Below are 22,031 nucleotides of genomic sequence, written 5' to 3'. Positions count from 1 at the left end.
CCCCCCCCCCCCCCCCCCCCCCGTTTACCCAGGCTTCCAGTTTTGCGTCCCAGGTTCATTGTAATATTGACTACTACTCTCTTCCTTTCAGGTTCAATCTGCTTCGGAAGAAATTCCCTGCCACATCATTTACTGGCTCTCCAGTTCTATCTGACTCTGGGTTCGATCTGTTGAACAAACTTCTAGCATATGATCCTGAAAAGGTAACTATCAATCATTTCAAGTGAGTCTTATCCTATTATATTTACATTGCTGATTTGAATTTCATTATTTTTGTACAGAGAATATCAGCTGAAGAAGCTCTTGATCATGAGTGGTTCCGTGAAGTGCCTCTCCCAAAGTCTAAGGAGTTCATGCCTACGTTCCCTGCTCAGCATGCTCAAGACAGGTAGATTAATAATGCTTTGAGGTGTTCATGCCTGCTTATATTTACATTGTGTGTGCAACTAGCCAAAATTGAAAAAAACCAGTTGAACCAAGTCATTTTGGACGTTTGAGCAATATATTATTGTATGGTTTGATAAGATATGAAATATATAACATTAGCTGGTTGGTTTGGTTTTGATATATTTTGGTGGTTTGTATCAGTTAGATGTTTCAAAAAGTCAATTTTTACTTACAGTTCAGTGTTGGCCAGAAACCAGACCAAACTGACCTGCTTGTATCCCTTTATTTTGTTAGTGATGTTCTCTTTCTATCTTATGTTTAGGAGAATGCGAAGAATTTTAAGGAGTCCAGATCCCCTTGAAGAGCAACGTATAAAGGAATTGCGGCAGCAGGAGTTGGGAACTACTGGTCTCTTTGGTGAGAGATGAATTGTTAAGTGATGGCTAAGGCCCAGCTGTCCATTTATTATATAGAATTGCTATTTATGAAATTGGTGGGGGGAGAGGAGTTGAATTGAATAAGAGGAAGATAGCACTGCTTTTCACAAGATGATTGGTGCTGGTTGCCCTGGGGCTCGTCCTGGTAGTTGGTGAATATATGTATATTGTACTTTCAGTAAGGATTGATGACTTTCATCTGGAAATGAATGCATGTGTAGCACTTGCATACTAGATTTAGCATATTTCCTTTTCAGGAAAAGAAGCTTTTGCTGTAAAATGTTCTAGTAGAAAATGGAAAATTATTGAATTTGAATTGGGCTTCAATGTTGAGTTATGATTTGCAGTTTTATTGCTTTATGTTTTCCATGTATACCTTTAGGCTACGAGAAACAACTGGGTGTAGTAAAGGGAGGATGCTTGTCTTTCATCAATATAACTGATATTTGACCATGACACTGTATAATTGGAAGGTATCATTTTCAGTTGTGGTGTATGTGGAAACCTTATATATTTCATAAGTCGTCATAAACTTGAGGCATTACTCAGAGTCATTTACAGCGTCTTGTTTAATGCTACCCCCTGGGTGCTCACCTTGTCCAAATAAAAGCTTTCCCCCCAACTTTGAATTTTTGTAATCCCCGGGAAACTGCCTCTCTTGTTCCTTTTCTTCTGGATACATATATATAATTCTCCATTGCATTCTGTTTTCCTGAAAATTTTCTGGGATTTCGGGGTCAAGAGGAGGTCATCTAGCATATCCACTATCCACTATCCATACAGCCACAATTTCCTCTACATAAATTTTGAAAGTCCTCATATGCTTGCCTTCATTTTTTGACCGTTAGTACAAAGGTGAAAACTAATTATCTGGAGAGACATAGGCTTTTGTCGAGAGACAGAGAAGGGATGGAGACTATCGAGATTGCGAGAGAGAGAGAAGTAGTGGAGAAGTTTTGGTGCCATTTTTTTTAATCATCCCCACCCTTAAAAAGGCTCCAATTTTCTTAAGCCTGGTGTACTACAAAAACATTTATGAAGGCAATCGTGCACATCTCCCTTATCCTTAAGCATGAAATAGAACCTCCTCCACCATCGAACAACAATTCTCTTATAGTATGATATTTTGTAGTCTCTACTTTTCTATAATCTTTATGTAAATGGTTGTGTATTCCTGGTGGAGTTGTATCTGTGTTTGCTAATGCTTTGAATCATGTTTAATATGGTATACTGGCTAACTTCTATTTGATCTCCCAGTGGTGTTTGTCAAGGCAGTTGCTTTCAATAAGAAAGAAAGTTCAATTAAAATAGGGAGATATGTATACGACCAGTAGGATACTTGTCTACAATTATGGTGTCTAGACATTAATGGGAAAGAGCTTACTCAAAATCATGTGAGCTGATATGTGTAGTATTCTTTTGCAGGAACCTGCAAAATGCTTGCCGAGATTGGAGCAATAGCTGTTTGTTAAGATAAGTACCTTGAGCTTTACTATAAATAAAACTATGCATTGAGTATTGTTGGTAATGAGGTGTATTCTTTATCCTTGTTATTGACTCTGGTAGACAGTTCTGTGGTAAAACTGGCTCTTTTTCCAACCAGTATATGTGTGGGGGAATTTTTTGATACCTGTTCTTTTCGTATTATCTTTATTTCTGTTGTGCTTCCCTTCATGAATTTTTTGTCTTGTAAGTAAAGTCTTACCCGCCAGGGATGAACCTTGCATTCCCCACAAGGAGTTGATGTGAGCAATTGGTTTTAACAATTTGCTTAGTCCCTTTGATTCTGTGGGAAAAAGATCTTAAGCCTTTTCTTCCGAGTTCAAGTATTACGAACCATAGATCTTTGAGATGGTAATTGGTGCCTGATGTATTGAACTTCTTTTTCTTTCTTCCAATCCTGATCTTGAAGTCTCACTGCAATAACAAAGCAAGCAAGTTGAGTCTAGAGGATATAAACTGTGAACTCTAGATTTCTTAAAATAATTGCTTATCCATCATGTAAAATGCAGGTAATGTAAATTTCTGTGCCTTTTCTAGAATTTTTTTGACATAATCTTTCTGGTTCTGGCGCATTTTAAAATAGTCATTTAGATCTGTCTATTTCTGTTTTGCATCCGTTTGAAGAGAATGCCAACGTTTTAAAATGAAACAAATGCAGATTTTCAATTGTCGATCATGTTACCTTGGGCAATTCTGTATTTCAGTCCTTTGATGGGTTGGAAGAAGAAAGGCAAGATTTGGAAGGAACTTCAACTGTTCTTACATTATTTTGGTAAGCAAGGATTAATTTGGCTGTGATTAAGGTTTTCTGTTAGTATTTTGATATGTCTACTCAAGTAGAAGGAAATAGATGTGTATAAACTAATTATCACACATTATTTTAACCTGAAGGAGGTAAGCTTAGTTCAAGTTTCGTTCATTCTCCTTAAGCGCAATGAGAGTAACCCTGCTCATTCATGTTCATTGTGCTTGTTTAAGAACAACTTTGGCTAGTCTTATTTCTGAAGTGCACCTAGTGGATGGGATTATCATACCATAACTTTGCATTCACATAGTGGACAATGGACTGTCTAATTACTTACTGACATTTCAAGCACTACTCAAATAGTAGCCTTATATATGCATTACTAATTACATCGTTTTTCTTCTGGAGGGAGATGAATTGTGAATTTTAAGATTATGTGCACAGTTGTCTGGATCTTCTTGCTGAATTTAGCTATTCACTTCATTTACAGATGTAGTTTATTAAGTGTTTTCTTTGCTTCTGCGTGTCTTATTGCTATGTTCTTCAAGTAGGGGGTTCTCACCTCATTGGAGTCCCGCATTTGTTGGATAATGGCTTTGGATGTTTCCCTTGGTAAACATATTGTTTGCATAAAGTAAGTACCCTCAAATATGGTGTTCTTTTCAGGAGGTTTGTGGGCTCATCGTTTTTCCAGCAAAGCAGTTAAAGGTCCTGAGAATTGAAATGGTAAAAACAATAGATGTTGGAAGATTTTGCAGGGCCCATGGCGTTTCCAAGAGGCTGTATCACATCCCAAATAGCAAAAGCCTCTGCATGAACGATGTTTGAATTTTCTCCCAGTCCTCATAGCATCCAATCCTAGAAGGAACCAAAATCATGAATCTTTATAACGGCCCAAAGCCCATCTGTCCTCTTTGGGCTTTTCCTTTCGGACTTCTTCTCAGTTTTTAAAACACGTTTGCTAGGGAGAGGTTTTCACACCTTTATAAAGAATGCTTCGTTCTCCTCTCCAACCGATGTGGGATCTTATAATCCACCCCTCTTCGAGGTCTAGCATCCTCGCTGGTGCTCGTTCCCTTTTCCAATCGATGTGGGACCTCTCAATCCACCCCTTGGTCCGGCGTCTTTGTTGGCACACTGCCTTATGTCCATCTCACCCTTAGGGGCTCAACTTCCTTGCTAGCACATCCCCCAATGTCTGGCTCTGATACCATTTGTAACGACCCAAGTCTACTGCTAGCAGATATTATCCTCTTTGGACTTTTCCTTTTCGGCTTCTCCTCGAGGCTTTTAAAACATTTTTGCTAGGAAGAGGTTTACAGACGCTTATAAAGAATGCTTCTTTCTCCTCCCCAACCGATGTGTGATCTCACACATTCCCTCTCAAATATTTTTGCTGGGTCATACCTAACTCATTGGCTTTGGACTTTGAACATTTCTGGCGCTTTGGCCTACATATCTCTGTCTGGGTGTCTGGGTCTTCCCAAGGGCAGCAATGTTATTTCTGTTATGGGGTTCCTGTTGGCAGTACCCGGAAAAAGAACCTCTCAAAAATAGGTGGGAACAGTTTTTTTTTTTCTTTTTTCGGTTGCTTCTTGGTTTGAAGGCCTAGCTGCTATCATCTCCTTGGTTACAGCTATAGCTCTTACACTAATTTGCAGTGGGGTGGCTCTCAAGTTAGCGTTAGAACATAGTGAAGGGAATTTTATTCAGATGCCCCTATATCATTATTATTTGCATCCATGGGCTTCTAAAAATTCAAATTTAGGCAAGCATGAAGTTGAAGATTGGTTGAGTCGCCAGTTACCTGTTAACATCAGTAGCTTTCCATATGATGTTCTGACTTCTTCTTCCTTGCATATTCATTGACAGGGAAGCATGTTGTTATGCCTGTCTCACACCTGATCCATCCCTCAATCATCATTTCACAGGTCAAAAATCATGTCATTGGTGCTCCCAACTGATCAATCATCATCGAGTCATTCCAGTGATGATGGGGATAGCGTTCTTCGTCACCCGGCACTCTGCAAAACCCGCTGGCTGCTGCTTTAGTTGACTAGCCAAGTTCGGACTTCTGATTGTTTGTTCCGACCCACGTTTTGTATGGTGCAAAGCTGTGATCTTAGAGGTCTTCTCCACTTCGATTGACTTTTTTTCAAAAAAAAAAAACTTTTTTGGACACCAGTTTATAGTATCAAAATGTTATATAATTTTACGTGGGTTTTAAATTTTGTGATGACTAGGCTTCGAGATCTACGCTTTTATCTTTGATTTTTCTCTTAATACTCTCACTTTTTCGTCCTTGGTAATATTATATGATGATTTTCAGTTTTCGAATAAGAGATTTGAATTCTTAGTCGATGATTTTTAAATTAAGCTTATAAACATGATTTTTGGCGGAAAGCTTCTTTGTTTTTTTATTCACCTTCAAGATTTGATAATCAAAGAAAAATGAGTTTTCAAAATTTTGTTTTTAAAGTTTGACTAAGAATAGTATTTATTTTTTTATATGGTTATCAAACGGGATTAAGTCCAAGAAGAGCAGCTGCCCGCAGAGGGAATGTGAAAATATATGCCCAAAAACAAAATTGCTAAAAGACAATTAATTGTTTTACAAGTAAGCAAGGCATTTAGTAGGATATTTGAAGGGCTTTACAAACAAACATAACCGATTGGGCAGCTAACACACATTTCTGATACTTCACGTGAAGACTAAAGTCTTCCCAAGCACAAAGGTGACCAGCGTGAGTTCAATAAAGAATATAGTGTTCAGCAGAGCTCTGTTAACTGTCCACCCAAAAATGGTGATTCCCCCTGGATTCATCTGCAAATACATCACTGCACCATGGAGACCAAGTTAAAAACAGCATGAACAGCATGAAACACATAGTATTGAGGTTCCTATAGAGTTTTAAAGAACCCATTGTGCAAAATATTGATTGAGTTGATGACTATATCTGAGTTTCTTACCAAATGCTTCTCTTTTATGATAGGAGGACATATAAGAAGCTAGCTGTGTGGTTGTAGGCATTGTAACAATATCCAAAGATTCCAAATCACTTTCAGAGTAAGCGCAAGCCATTGAGTTCAGTCTTTTAGGAGATTCCGAGTTCCCGTCCCCGTTCGGATGTCGAGTTTGAGATACATCACCTGGACCACAAGTCACTAAAGCATGCCATCTACTTGCTACTGATGCGATTCCTTGGGCTCTGTGGGAAATCTTCGTTGCTCCATGCAAGCAAAGAATCACTCCAACCACTTGAACAATTGCAGATACCTGAAAGTTGAGAAGAAAAAGTAAGGAAAGTCAGGCTTTAAAGATCGAGATTCATCTCTACCAGGCTTTAACGGTCGAGATTCGTCTCAACGTATTGCTGACAAACCAACATCAAGCCTTGGACATACAACCTTGAGCTCGTAAAACGATCTACATGTATCTAAGAAAAGATAGTTGTAAGAAATTGATGAACTTACTGCAAAATCACCACTATTTATGAGGGTAACCATTGCACTATATCTTGTCGTCTGGAATAGAGTCATAAACTGGCTTGCAGTCACAACCAGGAAGTCTAGAAGAAGAAAGATTCTGAATCTGTGGCTTATCTTGGACAAATGATAGCGTAGGAAAATATGCTCCTCAATGAGCAACAAAACTTCAGACTCTGTCTGCAGGAGCTTTGCATAGTTATCAAAGTGGATGACTTGTAAATTACACATCAGATGAAACACAATGGCGGCGGATAGAGAGATCAAGCTCAGATAAGTCCAGGATATGGTCATAGCCAGTAAGATAGCAACCGATAGCCCCCACGTTACACGCTCCACATATAGTATTCGAATTACCTCTCTAGCAGCCTTCAAAATGAAACATGGCAGTGCCCAGAAGACAAGCAAACGTATTGAACCCTGTGGAGATGGATGGTCAAACCAAATTCTTTCTAATACCACTGTTCAGATTTACATGACAAATAGATCCAAAAAAGTGAAAATGAGCACTTGTGAACTTTAAATTACTACGTCAAAAGGTACTACTTTTGATCAACACCTTATGTTCATGAACTTATTTGAACGGAATGAGTGACATTTCATATCCGTAGGCATTCAATCATAGATGAGATAATACAACTTATATCATCAGATAATGTAAAACGCGTCTGTTTGGGCTTTCCTTTTCGAGCTTCCTCCAAGATTTTTAAAACGCATCTGTTAGAGAAAGGTTTCCACACCCTTATAAAGGGTGTTTCGTTCTCCTCCTTGACGTGGGATCTAAAGGATTACCATGGAGCTAAGAGACTAATGTTTCTATTTATCAAAAGAAGATTAAGTTTCACTAGAAGCTCACCCGTATCTTCTTGACATAGTCTTTGCGAAACCCAGCCAAAGAGCTGATCTGCCTATCAACACTGAGGAACCTCTTTATGCCATATTTTCTGAGGTTGTGAGAAAGACAGAGAAGAGACACAGCTGCGAGACAAGCTTGGGAGGCAACTATGTCAAGCTCAAAATCCTTAATCTGGTACTGCTTGCAGGCGGCGCAATCTGTGAGCTGCAGCATAACAACAGGCAGAACAATACCGACAAGAACAAAACCAGACCAAGACAAAACACAGCTCAAAACAGAGGACTGGTGGAAGCCCAAAAAGCCAAGCAATGTGTCGAACAGTTTGAGGGCACTGTCCAAATGGGCTTCTTCGCCGTCTTCTTCTCGCCCTGTGGTTTGTGAACTCTGATTCTGATTAGAATCAAGAAGTGGAAGATGGGCTTCAGGATCGTCAATATCCACATGATCACGCTGCTTAGCCATTGAAGTTGAAGATCAACACAAACTTGAAACTTCTCCTCCTTGGGTATGGGGTTTTGGTAATTGGGGATTTCCATCCAAGATGGAAGGAAGTCAATATCTTATACAAAACATCGAACTCAGTTCCCTTAAATTAAAATGTCTCGAACAAACCCATTCCAGACAAGTATAAAGAACTCAAAATTCGTACACAGTGGGCGGCAATAACTACGAATATCTGGGGTCTCGAGTTTTAGCCGTTGGCTGGAATCAAACTGTTCTTCCCATGAAGATTTTAATAATCAGGACCGTTCAAATTCGAAGGAACAGAAATTAAATACAAATGAGCGCAGCAGGAGATTTACCTTGGCTAGATTTTCGCATTTTAGCAGAGGAAAAGGTGCGATCCATGTCGTAAGCTTGTGATCTCTCCCTCTCTTTTTTCTTCTTTTTCGTTTGCTTCACATCCCGGCAAAAGACATTTTAATTACATTTCATAATAACTTTCCCCAAAAAAAAAAAGAAAATTCCCCGAATTTTTATTTATGTATAGCTTGATCTTCAAATTTTAAATAATTAAATTATAATTTTAACCGTGTCATTTACGAAAATAATTATCAAAGACTAATAAAATATTTTTAGTTCAAATATTTGAAATTTTATAAAATTATATTTCACTTATTATTTATGAAAAGTTGGCTTAAAATTCCATAAAAAAAATCTAATGAAACCAATATTCATAATTCACTTTTTAAAGTTGTTGATTACTGTAACCTAATTAAAATTACTCAAATATTAACTTTGGTCTTATATTTTAAATTAAAGTTAATAATGCACAATTATTTCATAGATTAGCATGTTCAACATTTGATTTTATGATCGATAGGATGCTTTCTTATGAAAAGGACAAGACATAATAACTTACCAAAAAAAAACAAAAAAAAAAAAAACAATAATCAGCTTCCCACAACTTGTGATTATTTAATGTTGTTAATTAAAATATGTGATCGCATGCTTGTAAAATAAAAAATAAAAAATATGACAAAAGTCTAAATTTAAACCTTTTATATTCATAACTATTTTTATTTAATTTCATTTAAAATTAAATTAAAATTATTATCCTCCCAAAAGAATATCAAACTATTAAAACAAAATTATTGAGAAAATAATGGAAAAAAGAAGATGAAGAGCGGTCTATATCACTAAAAAAATATAATTACTGTCACGTCTCAACTCAAATTATCCTAACGAATCTAAGATGAGCTCTCTTAACTACAGATCTTCAAGTGACCCAAGTTTCTTGGAGCTCTGTTAGCTATAAGATAAGGAATCATTGCACATGAAGTAAGCTAGCACAAGTATAGTCAATTTACTCATGTTTCCTAATCTCCACAATCTTCGAGAAATAACTCACCAGCATGTATCAATCCTACTGTTTGATCACGAAGCATCACTTTTTCCCTTTCCGTGCAAGAAATCGTTCTCGAGCAGCCTGAATTTTGTTATCATGACCATCAAGAGTTGGTGTGGTGCCACCATCCTCTTTCTTCAGGGAGTCTTTAACGTTTCCCTCCATTGGCTCACTCGTAAGATCAGCACTGCCACCACTGTCAAGGGAAGAAAACTGCTAAGCTGGTCCATGAGCAAACTTCAATGCTTGACAAAAGATGGTATCGGGTGAACTTGGCTTACCTTAACTTATTTACATTTAGATTCTTAACCTTGTTTAAAATGGGCATAACCCATTCAACCTGTACGGCACAGACATTGCGCATAAAGGGTCGTGATGTTGTAATCAGCTCATGGTATACAACATAGTCAGCAAATTTCCCATCTTCATCTGGCTTCATAACAGACGAGGGATGCACCTACAACGGAGACTTTTAGTTTAGATTAATTCAAACAATGAAGCTGGAAATGGTCGATACTGTATTACAAAAGTACACGCCAACGTCGTACCTGAACGACTTGGGGCTTAAAACTAAGGGTTCGATAGCCATTGTGATGAATCATTCTCTCTGCAAGTTGATTGGCATAACCAACACATAAAGCCTTCCTCAAATTCCAGTACTCTGCCCGACTCTCCTTTTGGTTTCTGGATGTCCATACGTCTAATGATCCTGTGTTTTACTAGAATAATTAGGAAACTAGAGAGAATAATCTTAATTATATCTCTGGAAGAAAAGAAGAAGATAAATAAACAAACTATTAATCCAGATATCAGTCCCATTTCCGATGTCCTTAAACAGCCAACAAAATCCTGGGGGGACTAAAAGAGAGTTATAATACGTTATACTAAGGCTCGGGTTTGGCTGGCTCCCATGCATTGTAAATTGAGGTAGCACCCTAGCATTCAACATAACAATATTCAGTTCTGCCCTGTGAAAAGCTCAATAATTCCCCTCTAGCCCACTTCAGCCATAAGATCTTGGCTCTTCCATACAAGATGCTCACTAAGTATTAGCATAAAAACAGTCCTTGGTACTACTCCCAAGGAAGATAATCTGTAGCTTGAAAAATGTTGAAAATATTATTCAACAGTTTGCTAGCTATAGAACATATAAAAACATGATCTGCAGCCTTCATGGTCGTCTTAACAGGTTTTTACCAGAGAATTTCTTTATTAAACTCCGTACGTAAGACATTAAATTTAATATTTCAAGTAGCTAACCAGGACATCCATCACTAGGATTTCTGAACTCCAAACTAGTGATTTCTATTTTCTAATCAAACCTGGAACTATTAGGCGTCACATTTCATATCATCCTTCGTGTCATCTTCCTCAACACTAAACTGGAAGCCAATATTTTCACATTAATTTTCTAAACATGATACCAGAAATGATACCAACCTTTGGCTATTTTCTGCATTATTTGACACAGCTGTTTCCGTACGTCTTTGACAAACAACATCCCTCTTACCTGCAATAGTAAGCTCGACAGTTAATTTCCCACCATTAGTTATTTATTTTCATTCTGTCTTGTTTTGTTTTATTAATATGGAACACGAAAATCATTAGTAAGAGAAACCATTATAAGAAGGAAGGTAAGAACTCATGTTTCTTAATTTCCAAAAAGAAGGTAAATAATCCAAAGAAAAAGTCCTAGTTAATTGACAAATCCATGTGGGTATTCTGTTGTCCACTCACCAATCTTGGATTTGGATATGGATCAAACCCATGTGAATTCCACCCATGATTCATAGGCTTTGATATGGAAGCACACAGGACCATTAAGGAGAGAAGCCTGCCTCTACAAATAGACTCCCTCCCCAAGGGGTAGTATATGAAAAATAAAGGGTGTTAGGAGCAATTCCATCACTCATTTAATTTTCCTTAATAAGTTAATTTGTTTTTTTTTTTCCTTCTGATTTTTTTGCTAAGAATTCTCATGTTTCGAGAAAACATTAGAATAGCGAAAAATAAATTTTGTTTATTCTGATTATTGTAATATTCTCACATGTCCAAAGGTAAACATTCACAAAAGGTTAGAGTGATTGGCAGTTTTACAATGTACATGAAAGATCCCATAAAGGATAAAATCGTTTATTATTATTAATTTAAATTTCTAACGTGCTATGACACAGCTGAGACACAAAAAGGATAAAATCCGAAATTTTAAGAGCCAAAAATAGCCAAATTGCCCAACCCCATGATAAGTTAAATGAAAACCCCTAAGATCAAAATCTAAAACATCTACGGAAAATAGGCCTAAGTCAAACGCACATCAATATATAGCATGTACAAACCATATATTTTGGTTACTAATTTTCTATCTCACAAATAATGCCTAGCATGAATATGTTTCAGAAACGGACTATTCAAACTTGCCTGCAAATCACGGTCTTTGCACCAGTTAACATCGTAATTCTCTTGATCCCAGAGCTCAAATATCTGTAGTAATTGGATGTGGTCACCCCAGCCAGAGCCATCAGGAGGGTCCACGGGCCTGTGCTTCCTCTTCTTATCAGCATTCTTTCTACAGATAAAAGTAGGTAAATTATCACTGAGAGTATCCATGACCAGACTTACTTCATTAATGTTGTGTTACCAGTGATCATAAGATATGACACAAGGCTGAATATGTAAACTCACACACTCTAGTGTCAACGTGTAGGTTCTATTCTATACATTCAATGGATAAAGATGTAGGGATCAACACCTATCTAAATTTTAAGAATGATACTTCAAAAAAATTGAAAAGTTAATAGTCTCACATTATTTTATGAGGGAAAGTTGTAACAATCCAAGCCCACTGCTAGTAGATATTGTCCTCTTTGGACTTTCCTTTTCGGTTTGGGATTTTCCTTTCGGGTTTCCCCTCAAGGTTTTAAAACGCGTCTACTAGAGAGAGGTTTCCACACCTTTATAAGAAATGTTTTGTTCCCTTCTCCAACCAACGTGGGATCTCACAAAAGTTCTCAAGTAATAACAAACAACAAAGGAGTCTCCATAAACAGTGAGAGGTTCAGGTTTAATGGTAGAAAACAGAATAATCAGAAACTGAGCCGTGTACGCTGTTCCATACAATGATAGTTATAGCTCTAGATTGTGATGCAATGATCGTGAGATAAATTCTGAGGTTGTATAATCATTTCGTTAACGCTACAAACTAGTGTGTATAAACATAACTCAGTAGATTTTTAACAAATTGAAGGACAAGTTAAGTTAAAATAAGGTAGAGTGAAAAAAATAAAAGTATGCAGGATACATATTGTCTCCTAAATGAACTATGAAATAAAGATTACGTCAGAGAAGTCAAGGACCTCAAAGCAAATCAGACCAACTGACGGTACATAGTTTATGGTAATAAGTCTGCAGACTAACAGAATTCAAATGAATTTTGTTTTAACAATATTATTAAAACCAGACTTTAATTGAGCTAGCACCTGCGACCAGGGAGCAATGTCGTCTCTGCTGATAACATTGCAGCAACAGTCAAAGCATGGGATATACAACCATACTCATTTGCCTCTATCAAGGTTCGTGAGAGTGAAGGTTCTAGTGGAAGCTCTGCAAGAGAGATCATACAACGTAGCATCAAAACTGATTAATTGTTTGTCCTACATTTAGATATGCAAATAAAGTTGATAAGACAGAGAAATTATTGCAGTAACATCTGTCAGTTATCAAACACAAAGAACTCGTTTACCAAAGATCCAACATAAAGCATTGAAGTTTGCATGCAATCTTAACCCAACAGTGGTAGAAATAAATTCAACATGAGCACAATGTCATCCATTTTGACAAACACCTACACCTAAGATACAGAATTGTGATTCTGCTACAATTGTAAGCATAAAATGAAGTAATTAGATAGTGGTAGATATTAAGAGTAGTACCAGCCATTGTTTGCCCAATTTTAGTAATAGATCCATTTTCATCAATAGCATCAATAAGATATAGCTGCTTCAATGCATCTTCTAAAGATTCAGCTGCCATATCCAGTTAGATTTAGTCATCATATTCAGTTGAAAGATTGCGGAGCTTAATATCGATACTTACAGGTAGGTGGATCAAGAAAATCAAATCTGAGAATATCAATATCTGGAAGGTCTAATGATTTCAAATAAAGAACACTGCCAGCAAGAGAAGATCGTTGTATTTCAGGAACTGTTACATCCAATAAGTCCTCTTGATAATCCATGGAAGTGTACAGCCTATAGCACTTCCCTGGACGTGTTCTTCCAGCTCTCCCAGCACGTTGATTTGCCTGCACTCTGTGCCCAAGACATAAAGGTTAAGGCGAAGAAACTAATACATGATCATGCACACGAATCCAGCAAAGACAAATTGTACAAAGTCTACCACTGGCAACCCTCATCTCAAGTTAGGGATTATACAAAAAGGGTTTAAATCAGAGCACATTGAAGATAAGCTATAGTTCCAAAAGGAATTGTTGAGCCTACACCAAGTAGCATCTATGAAACCAATTACTACTGCTAAAAAAAGAGAGGTAGAAGAGTTTTCCTCATATGGAAAAGCTCTGTTGTTTATTTAGTTCCAAAATATTCAAAAATTAAAAAAAAAAAGTTTTAGCCAAAGGAACTTAGCTATATTCAGAAAGAATGTCTATCCTCCTAAGAGAGAGGTCAGCAAGGTTGGAACATTGTTGGGAACAGGAGCAAACAACCAAAATCATCCAGAATGGAGTTCTCGAAGTTGAGGGCCATGGGCAGCTAAAAAAATAGATAAGATCAAGCTTCCACTTTTACATATATCAGAAGTGAGTAGAACTGCAAAGGTTTTGGGATGTATGTCTTTTCACACTCATTTGCAAGGACTCCCAGTATTTCAGTGTCCTTGAGGTCTTCAGAAAGAAATTTGAAACATAAGGAATTAGACGTGTACACAATTCCAACTTCATTTATTTTGCATAGGAGTTAACCCACAATAGAGGCCTTTGGAGAAATCCAAACGTGGCAATAAGAGAAACCTGATACTGGATTTTGATATCATTAAGATTTCTTCCAGAGTTTAGTTGAGGAAGACTTGGAGGGACTCCACACTTTGATGATCTTTAGACCTTTGCTGTTGGATATTGCATTGAGATCAGGGAAAGCAGTAGAGAGGGATTCATAATTTGGCATTTTCACCACTCCCCATCGTGATCTTGACACTAGATGGCAAAACCTGCTTGCAGTTACAAGAGACTTTCTGGAGCCCTTTGAAGAAGTTAACAATTGATAGAGTAAACAATTACCCAAAGAGACACCCAACTTTGCCACCAATCTTAAAATATATAGATAACTCAAAAGAGGGAATTTTAAAGGAAAATTCCAGGATGGTTAAGTATTCAACCAAATTCTAGCATCGAACACAGCCATCAAAGAGTATAGAAAGGCAAAAAAACAATTACTACTATCAAGAGCAACTTTAAGACATTCCAACAAGAGAGCTTACTAGTCAGTGAAGTAGAGTACATACTTGCTAATTTGTACAACATCGAGGGAGTACATGCCAGTTGATGGGTTGTATTGCCGTTGCTTGACATAACCAGAATCGATGACATACCTATGATCAATACATGCTTATCGGTGTGATGCAGTTTAAATATGAATTATAAAAAAAACCCAAAGAGATTTACCTAATTTACTTACACAACACCATCAACAGTCAAAGAAGTTTCAGCAATATTGGTTGCTGCAATAAATCTCCTACAATTTGGTGGTGGACGACTGAATACACGCACCTGGACGGTAAAGATAATGTGTCAGACATAAAAGTCCCATGAAAACGGAATGGCTCCAACATGTACATTTACATCATTTCTTCTGATGCTTCTCTAACGTTTAAATAAGAATCATTAAACATTACATCGAAGAAATGGTATATTCATGATGACAACTCCCTCAAAAGCCAACGTTATCCAAATGTCGTAAATAGCAGAATGTCTATATCAACAAAAAATAATAACGTAAGGAGCTCCAACACAATAGACAAAAAAAAAACATCTTACAGCTCATTAAGATCTTTACTCCTCTTCAAAGAATTTCTTAAATTTCTTCTTCCTTTCTAACCAAATTTCCGACAAAAAGAAAAATTGGAAATTTGTATTTTCTTCTTAAAGGGTATTCACATGAAAAATTGGAAACATTCTTAGACACCTAGAAACACTGGAAGAGATACCAAATGTCCTCCACTTTCTATGGCTACTGCATGAAGAGAAATATCACCGTGATCCCATGAGAAAGTTTCTTTCAAAAGAAAATGCAAAAGAAGTCCAAACAAAAACTTACTCTAAATAAAGAGAGAGAGGTTCTCCTAGGAAATAGTTCACAGTTAGAGGAAGAACTTAATTTTTTTAGAATAGTACAGCCTCATCAAACTTTTCACAAAGAACACCAACCAAGAGAGTATTTTAAGTTTTAAATTGGTCTCTATCATTCTAATTCCAAAAGGCCAAAATGTTTGACCAGGATAACTCCATGAAAAAGATACACTTAAGGCATGAGCCGCAAAATTTAAAAATTGGATTTATTTCTCTACCGCATAAAAAGCATGATGTGATATCAAAAAGATATATCAGCAAGTAAACCCTGGGAGGAAAATAATAAGAAATCCAAGAATGAGTGGAGGTAAATCCTATCACAGGAGACATAGTCGCACGTGATAAACTAAGAGCGAGAAAATGAAGTCATGTGGGCTTATTAATCTTCTACTTTTCTCCCTAAAGGGTTAAGGATAGAAAATGAAGTATTATACCAATTAATAGATATTTACAATAATGCAAGAGAAAACAAAATCCTCCATGAAACTTAAAATTGCACAGTAACTGCCCAAAGCGAACTACCAAAATGTGTGCATGTTTGGGAGGCTTTCTCCAAATTATTTTACATTTTTATTTAAGAACATTTTAAAGAAGGTTAAATAGGTAGCTTGTAAACATTCTATTATGCAATTAAAGTCGCTATTTACAAGTTTATGATATTGGAATCAAACATATAAGAAAAAAAAAAAATTCAATAGTAACTTTTAAAAATAAATATAGAAATATGTTTGTAGTGAAGTTTTATTTATGTATTTAGATCAATAATAAATAAAGAATTTAACCTTGTCTCAACTAATTTTCTAAGTGAAAAAAAAAAATAGTTTACTTGCCTGCAGTTCTGGTGGCAATGAACCATGAAGGGGAAGAACTACAGCATCCATGCAAGATCCTTCTTCCAGATTATAAACTTTTTCCTCCAACTTTGACACTAACTTCTCTATATCATCCTTCAAAAAAGAATTGTTTTAATGAAGAAACAATTAGCTGAAAATAAATGCCAGATAGAGTTTAAAGAATAGAACTTAGTTTTATTTTGCTCGATTGGAGGCATTTCTTTTAGGTTGCCTTTGTCTTTTGTGGGCTCTCTTTTTTGCATGCCCTAGTGTTCTTTCGTTTTCTTTTCAATGAAAATTTGGTTATTTATCGAAAACAAAAACAAATGTACCTGCCCAGTCATGAAAATGAGAACATCCCCTTCTGGTTCTTTGGTATGTATATCTAGCAAATAGTTAATGCAAGCTCTTCAGTATTTAACTAGGAAAGTCTAAAAGTGGATGGAAAGGATTGATATATGGGAATATTAAGCCTACCGATAGCCGTTTTTAGACATGATTCGAGGTAGCTCTTTGGACGTTCATTGCTATACAATATCTCAACAGGATACAACTTTCCAGGAACTGTCAACAAAGGGCAATCAAAAAAGAACTTCGATACTTTGTCCCCATCAAGGGTTGCTGAAGTGATAAGAACCTTCAAGTTGGAACTACGCATTCTAATCAAACGTTTCATCAGCCCCATCAATATGTCTCTGGAAAAATAATGAAAAAGCTTTGATCATTGTTTATGTACAAGTTGAGAGAAATAATGAGGTAGTGCCAAACATAAAACTACTTAATTGGACCAAAAAGAAGGAAATGCCAAATAACGAGGTATAAGATGGGACTGAGAACTGATATTCATAAGATGCAACTCACGTATTTAAGCTTCTCTCGTGAGCCTCGTCCAATATGATCACTGAATATTGACCAAGCTCGGGATCAGAAAGACTTTCGCGAAGGAGGACTCCATCAGTGAGATATCTAAGCAGTTTACAATCCTACAGTCAGTTGCAAGAAAACTAGGAATCAAACAAAACAACAAAATACTTCACTAATTTCAACGCGCAGAAGTAAAGTTCAGTTACTTGATTCGAGTTCTTTCTGAGGTTCTGTCCTCAAAACGAATGGCATATCCAACTTCCTCGCCAAGTTGAACGCCAAGCTCCTCTGCAACTCGTCTGCCAGTTTAAATAGATAATCCATTAACTATTTTATCACTTTTATTCAAGATTTCCATACATGTGACAACCTCGGTTACTTCCTATGAATATCTTTTCACGAAACACAATTAGTTAGATCGTTCCCAGAACACTCAATACCGGATTCCGAGTTCTATAACAAAAGGCGACACTGTTTTGCAAGAAAGTAAGCAGGTTAGGAGTTTACCGAGCAACAGAGACGGCGGCAACTCGGCGAGGCTGAGTGACGCCGATAATACCGGACTTCGTGTATCCTCTCCGGTGGAGCATTTGAGAGAGCTGAGTGCTCTTCCCTGAGCCTGTCTCTCCAATTATGACTACCACTTGATTCTTCTCCACTGTTTCGATGATTTTCTCCTCGAATTGGAGAATTGGGAGCTGCGCCATAGATGAGTCTACTCTGGTACTCTCCTCAACTTCGTATGAACTTGTAAAATCGCAGGAGCGGCTTCGAGTTTCAGCTACCTCGATTCTTCTATCACACTGTTGAGCTAATTCCTACTGATTTTTCTTAATTTTGGGTGGCAAATTGAATATTTGACCAATTGGTGAAGGGAAGCATTGCCCGCCATTTAATTTTATTTCGATTAAAATTTGCACAAACCATAATTACGGAATTTGTTAGAATTAGATCTCTACATTTTTTTTTTTAATTGATCAATTATCCCAACAACGGTTTAATTCCTAACAATTAACTTTTAATTTAATCAGTTAGCTATAAAATTTAAATTTTGTGTAATCATTAATATTGATATCGAATTCCGAACATTAGGATATATAAATATTGTAATCTTGCTGTAAAAACTTATTATAATTCAAGCTATTAGTACTCACGCTTTAGTATTTACGTGTACCTCTTAATTATCGCGAAGTTTAGCTCAATCTCAGCCGTTCGATGGGAAACTCCTATGAGCACAACCATAATCAATAAATCGCAACCGTAGATTTTGTTTACAAGAGATCGCCACTTACCGGGTCATTTCTGAAACCTCTCGCCCCATTTTATTTTTCTCCATCGTTTCTGCAAATCTCCATCAATCGGCTGCAATCGCCTGCGCGTCTCAGGATTCAAATCCGTCCTAAGCACTTCATGCTATGGTAAGAAATTTATATTTCTTCAGTCCGGTTATAATTTGATCATATGTTCTCTGTCGCTTTTTTTTTAGTTCGTATTTAGTTTTCGGGTCGTTTTGATTTAGTGTATGAATTTGAATGTTTCGAAGAATTTAGACAACCAGTTGTTGTCCCGAGTGCCTTTGAATTTTCCATTTGTAGAGATCTTTCAAAATTTCGTTCTAAAGTTAAGCTATTGGCAAGGGTTTCTTGCGTTCTTCTATACCTGTTTGAATGTTGGCATTAGGTTTCTGGATATTATTAGTCATGGTGGGTTTCTTAGTGCATTCTCATTTTCTTTTTCTTCGTCTTCCCTATTTCACCATTTGAACTATTATCATTATCTGGTTTCATACGATTGAATTACCAAAATTTATTATCTTCTTTAGGCACCTTTTAGGGGATTGCTTTATTTACAACGAACAGCGTTGGCAAGGAGCTATAATGATAGGTGGGGCGTAGGATTCAGGGCATTTAGCAATCAAGGTGCAGCAGCTAATAGCAGTCCTCAGCCTCCCCCACCTCCTCCACCTCCAGAGAAAACTCATTTTGGTGGCTTGAAAGATGAGGACCGAATCTTTACCAATTTATACGGTTTACACGATCCCTTTCTCAAAGGAGCCATGAAACGTGGTGATTGGTACAGAACTAAAGATTTAGTACTCAAGGGTACTGATTGGATTGTTAACGAAGTAAAGAAGTCAGGCCTCCGTGGTCGTGGAGGTGCTGGGTTTCCATCTGGGCTTAAATGGTCATTCATGCCCAAAGTATCCGATGGCCGCCCTTCCTATCTTGTCGTCAATGCTGATGAAAGTGAACCTGGAACCTGTAAGGACAGGGAAATCATGCGCCACGATCCACACAAACTCTTGGAAGGTTGTCTGATTGCTGGAGTTGGGATGAGGGCTACTGCAGCTTACATATATATCAGAGGCGAGTATGTGAATGAACGAAAGAATCTTGAAAAGGCCAGAAAAGAGGCCTATGAAGCTGGACTTTTGGGCAAGAATGCATGTGGATCTGGTTATGATTTTGACGTCCACATCCACTTTGGTGCCGGTGCTTACATTTGTGGTGAAGAAACAGCTCTATTGGAAAGCCTTGAAGGGAAACAAGGGAAACCACGATTGAAGCCTCCTTTTCCTGCTAATGCAGGATTATATGGATGTCCTACCACTGTGACTAATGTGGAGACAGTGGCTGTTTCTCCTACTATTTTAAGGCGTGGACCAGAATGGTTTGCCAGTTTTGGGAGGAAGAACAACTCTGGTACCAAATTGTTTTGTGTCTCAGGACATGTGAATAAGCCTTGCACTGTTGAAGAGGAAATGAGCATTCCACTGAAGGAGTTAATTGAAAGGCACTGTGGAGGGGTTAGAGGTGGATGGGACAACTTGCTTGCTGTAATTCCCGGAGGTTCTTCAGTCCCACTGCTTCCCAAGCACATATGTGATGATGTAATCATGGATTATGACGCACTAAAGGCTGTCCAGAGTGGGTTGGGCACTGCAGCTGTAATTGTTATGGACAAATCAACTGATATTGTGGATGCTATTGCAAGGCTCTCCTATTTCTACAAGCATGAAAGCTGTGGACAGTGTACTCCCTGCAGAGAAGGTACAGGATGGCTGTGGATGATAATGGAAAGAATGAAGGTTGGAAATGCGAAGCTGGAAGAAATTGACATGCTACAAGAGGTTACCAAGCAGATTGAAGGGCACACCATTTGTGCCCTTGGTGATGCTGCTGCTTGGCCTGTGCAGGGTCTTATCAAGAATTTTAGGCCTGAGCTTGAGAGAAGGATTAGAGAACATGCAGAACGGGAGCTGATCCAGGCCGCTGCATAGGTATTCTTTCAGGTTTATTTGGAATCCTTTCCACACTAATTTAATTAGCAGACATAAGCTGAGCATGTTGTTGTTGCTTTAATTTGGCTCTTGTAGCCCAATAATCATAATAAAGGTTAAAACTGCTGTCTGATATACATTTGCTGGTACAAGTAAACATGTAAGATCTGAATGGATCTTTTAATATAAATCATTATCTTACCTCTGCAGTGAAACGGGTTTATATTATGTTCGAACTTGGAGATTCCTATCGTAGTCATTACTGATAAAACGTTTATACGGTTCTTTATATTATGTTCTTTTCTGCCATGATTTTGTGGGTCAAGAAAATGGCACATGCAGAAATTAATGACTCATGAGCATGAGCTCTCAATAGCTGTTGATCATTGGACTTTCAAGTAAGGAGACAGTGGAACTTTGATTCTCATATAAAAACAGAGAAGCTAAAAGAAAACTATTCCACTGCTTAGTGGTTTTCTTTATGAAGATTTTATCTATTCCATATGGTTAGATATGTTTACTTGTTCTGGATGATTGTTCTCTTCAGTCGATGATACCAAAAAGTGAGCCATTTTTCTGCCCAAGTCTGTAACATTGATGTGTGGAAGTGTGAACTTCGTTTTGTTTACGCTGCTGTTCAAGTATCTTTTACAATTTCTATCTTATGATAAAGCACTGAACGACTTCTTCATCCTGTATGCTATGTAGGGAACTCCAACTTTGATGGAAATTGCAAATAATGAAGCAGCCCCACATATTTGGGTGATTGGTGTGATTCAAGCGTCTGCAGGTCATGTCTGCATTTTGTTTGCTGTTTCAAAATGACTTATCAAGAAACTCGTTTGTACTTTTTGAAGCATCTTTTGGGCTACAATTATTATACATTTTTCTCTCTAGTGTATTTTGAATGCCTCTGTTAACGCCATTTGAAGGTGGATGTCTATGTTTTCTTCTTTATGTGGTACTCATCTAAACAGAAATTTCATCTCCCTGTGGAACATCAAATAAACGGTAAAAGATCAGATATTTCTTCAAACTTTCTTAGTCCCGACCCTGAATATAAAATAAGTTTATGAGGTTCGACTTTGATGAACTTGGAGCCGTGAGATGCTTTTGAAAAAGTATTTTTCTTAGTAAAGTAATTTATTATTATTAATTTCTTAGTTTTGTCAAAATGCCACCACTTTTTGATTCTAAGTAGTAAGTTAAACTCACACTTACTTCTTGTAGTTTTATCTAGCATCTACCTTCCAACGGTTCAAGTTATGTTTGTGTTAGCTATTTATTTACAATGTATATTTACACTACCTTAATTTCTCGTGTATTTTTTTAATGTATTATAATGGATGATATCAAAAGAGCAATGNACCAAAGAAGCTACGAAAACTTATTCGAGAGGTCAGACTAATGTAACGTTATTACACACTTGTTAA

General features: G+C 37.2%; 4 protein-coding genes across 13 annotated transcripts in view; 2 read left to right on the top strand and 2 right to left on the bottom strand.

Moving 5' to 3' along the window:
• The window catches only part of LOC111491887 (cyclin-dependent kinase G-2-like), an 8,534-nt gene extending 3,529 nt beyond the window's left edge, over positions 1-5,005 (top strand). Inside the window, exons 4-10 of one of the 7 annotated variants that reach the window (XM_023140965.1) lie at positions 92-203; positions 282-388; positions 710-804; positions 2,250-2,297; positions 2,723-2,836; positions 2,986-3,099; positions 4,945-5,005. In XM_023140965.1, coding sequence (XP_022996733.1) covers positions 92-203; positions 282-388; positions 710-804; positions 2,250-2,296 — 361 coding nt within the window. In that variant the 3' untranslated portion in view covers position 2,297; positions 2,723-2,836; positions 2,986-3,099; positions 4,945-5,005. Of the gene's footprint in view, positions 1-91; positions 204-281; positions 389-709; positions 805-2,249; positions 2,837-2,985; positions 3,100-3,738; positions 3,791-4,944 lie in introns of those variants that run through there. The other 6 variants (XM_023140970.1, XM_023140969.1, XM_023140967.1 and 3 more) reach the window with 6 other exon arrangements.
• Positions 5,006-5,628: 623 nt separating this feature from the next.
• On the bottom strand, positions 5,629-8,287 carry LOC111491891. Of its 2 annotated transcripts, XM_023140979.1 has the most exons (5): positions 8,218-8,287; positions 7,415-8,127; positions 6,547-6,978; positions 6,043-6,349; positions 5,629-5,910 (listed from the first exon to the last, which is right to left on the bottom strand). In XM_023140979.1, the coding sequence occupies exons 2-5, from the start codon at positions 7,874-7,876 to the stop codon at positions 5,774-5,776; spliced, it is 1,338 nt and encodes a 445-aa protein (XP_022996747.1). In that variant the 5' UTR covers positions 7,877-8,127; positions 8,218-8,287; the 3' UTR covers positions 5,629-5,773. The 2 variants fall into 2 exon arrangements, with proteins under 2 accessions (XP_022996747.1, XP_022996746.1); XM_023140978.1 differs by having other exon boundaries at positions 7,415-8,285.
• A 745-nt stretch (positions 8,288-9,032) lies between these two features.
• LOC111491888 (probable pre-mRNA-splicing factor ATP-dependent RNA helicase DEAH4) lies at positions 9,033-18,174 on the bottom strand. Of its 2 annotated transcripts, XM_023140971.1 has the most exons (16): positions 17,826-18,174; positions 17,525-17,617; positions 17,316-17,420; positions 16,932-17,149; positions 16,787-16,839; positions 16,452-16,568; positions 14,951-15,042; positions 14,778-14,864; positions 13,356-13,570; positions 13,193-13,285; positions 12,740-12,863; positions 11,682-11,829; positions 10,704-10,773; positions 9,812-9,972; positions 9,545-9,720; positions 9,033-9,459 (listed from the first exon to the last, which is right to left on the bottom strand). In XM_023140971.1, exons 1-16 carry the CDS (start codon positions 18,023-18,025, stop codon positions 9,303-9,305), a joined length of 2,109 nt encoding a protein of 702 aa, XP_022996739.1. In that variant the 5' UTR covers positions 18,026-18,174; the 3' UTR covers positions 9,033-9,302. The 2 variants fall into 2 exon arrangements, with proteins under 2 accessions (XP_022996739.1, XP_022996740.1); XM_023140972.1 differs by lacking the exon at positions 17,826-18,174 and having other exon boundaries at positions 17,316-17,437; positions 17,525-17,616.
• A 409-nt stretch (positions 18,175-18,583) lies between these two features.
• On the top strand, positions 18,584-21,634 carry LOC111491890 (NADH dehydrogenase [ubiquinone] flavoprotein 1, mitochondrial-like). Of its 2 annotated transcripts, none has more exons than XM_023140975.1 (3): positions 18,584-18,736; positions 19,141-20,598; positions 21,307-21,634. In XM_023140975.1, exons 1-2 carry the CDS (start codon positions 18,734-18,736, stop codon positions 20,596-20,598), a joined length of 1,461 nt encoding a protein of 486 aa, XP_022996743.1. In that variant the 5' UTR covers positions 18,584-18,733; the 3' UTR covers positions 21,307-21,634. The 2 variants fall into 2 exon arrangements, with proteins under 2 accessions (XP_022996743.1, XP_022996744.1); XM_023140976.1 differs by having other exon boundaries at positions 19,141-20,610.
• The last annotated feature ends 397 nt before the right edge of the window (positions 21,635-22,031 follow it).

The sequence above is a fragment of the Cucurbita maxima genome, unplaced genomic scaffold (assembly GCF_002738345.1).
Source record: "Cucurbita maxima cultivar Rimu unplaced genomic scaffold, Cmax_1.0 Cma_Scf00017, whole genome shotgun sequence".
Taxonomy (NCBI): domain Eukaryota; kingdom Viridiplantae; phylum Streptophyta; class Magnoliopsida; order Cucurbitales; family Cucurbitaceae; genus Cucurbita; species Cucurbita maxima.
The sequence above is the reverse complement of the archived record's forward strand: the minus strand, read 5'-3'. Positions and strand labels throughout refer to the sequence as shown.

What these genes read in the sequence shown, in the direction of transcription:
- LOC111491888 (XM_023140971.1), bottom strand. Translation starts at nt 18,025, where the DNA reads ATGGCGCAGCTCCCAATTCTCCAATTCGAGGAGAAAATCATCGAAACA. An exon ending in TCAGAAAGAACTCGAATCAA is followed by an intron (nt 17,421 to 17,524) that starts GTAACTGAACTT and finishes TAAACTGCTTAG; the next exon opens with ATATCTCACTGATGGAGTCC. An exon ending in ATGTCTAAAAACGGCTATCG is followed by an intron (nt 16,840 to 16,931) that starts GTAGGCTTAATA and finishes ACTATTTGCTAG; the next exon opens with ATATACATACCAAAGAACCA.
- LOC111491891 (XM_023140979.1), bottom strand. Translation starts at nt 7,876, where the DNA reads ATGGCTAAGCAGCGTGATCATGTGGATATTGACGATCCTGAAGCCCAT. An exon ending in TAAATAGTGGTGATTTTGCA is followed by an intron (nt 6,350 to 6,546) that starts GTAAGTTCATCA and finishes CTCAACTTTCAG; the next exon opens with GTATCTGCAATTGTTCAAGT. An exon ending in TCATAAAAGAGAAGCATTTG is followed by an intron (nt 5,911 to 6,042) that starts GTAAGAAACTCA and finishes TCCATGGTGCAG; the next exon opens with TGATGTATTTGCAGATGAAT.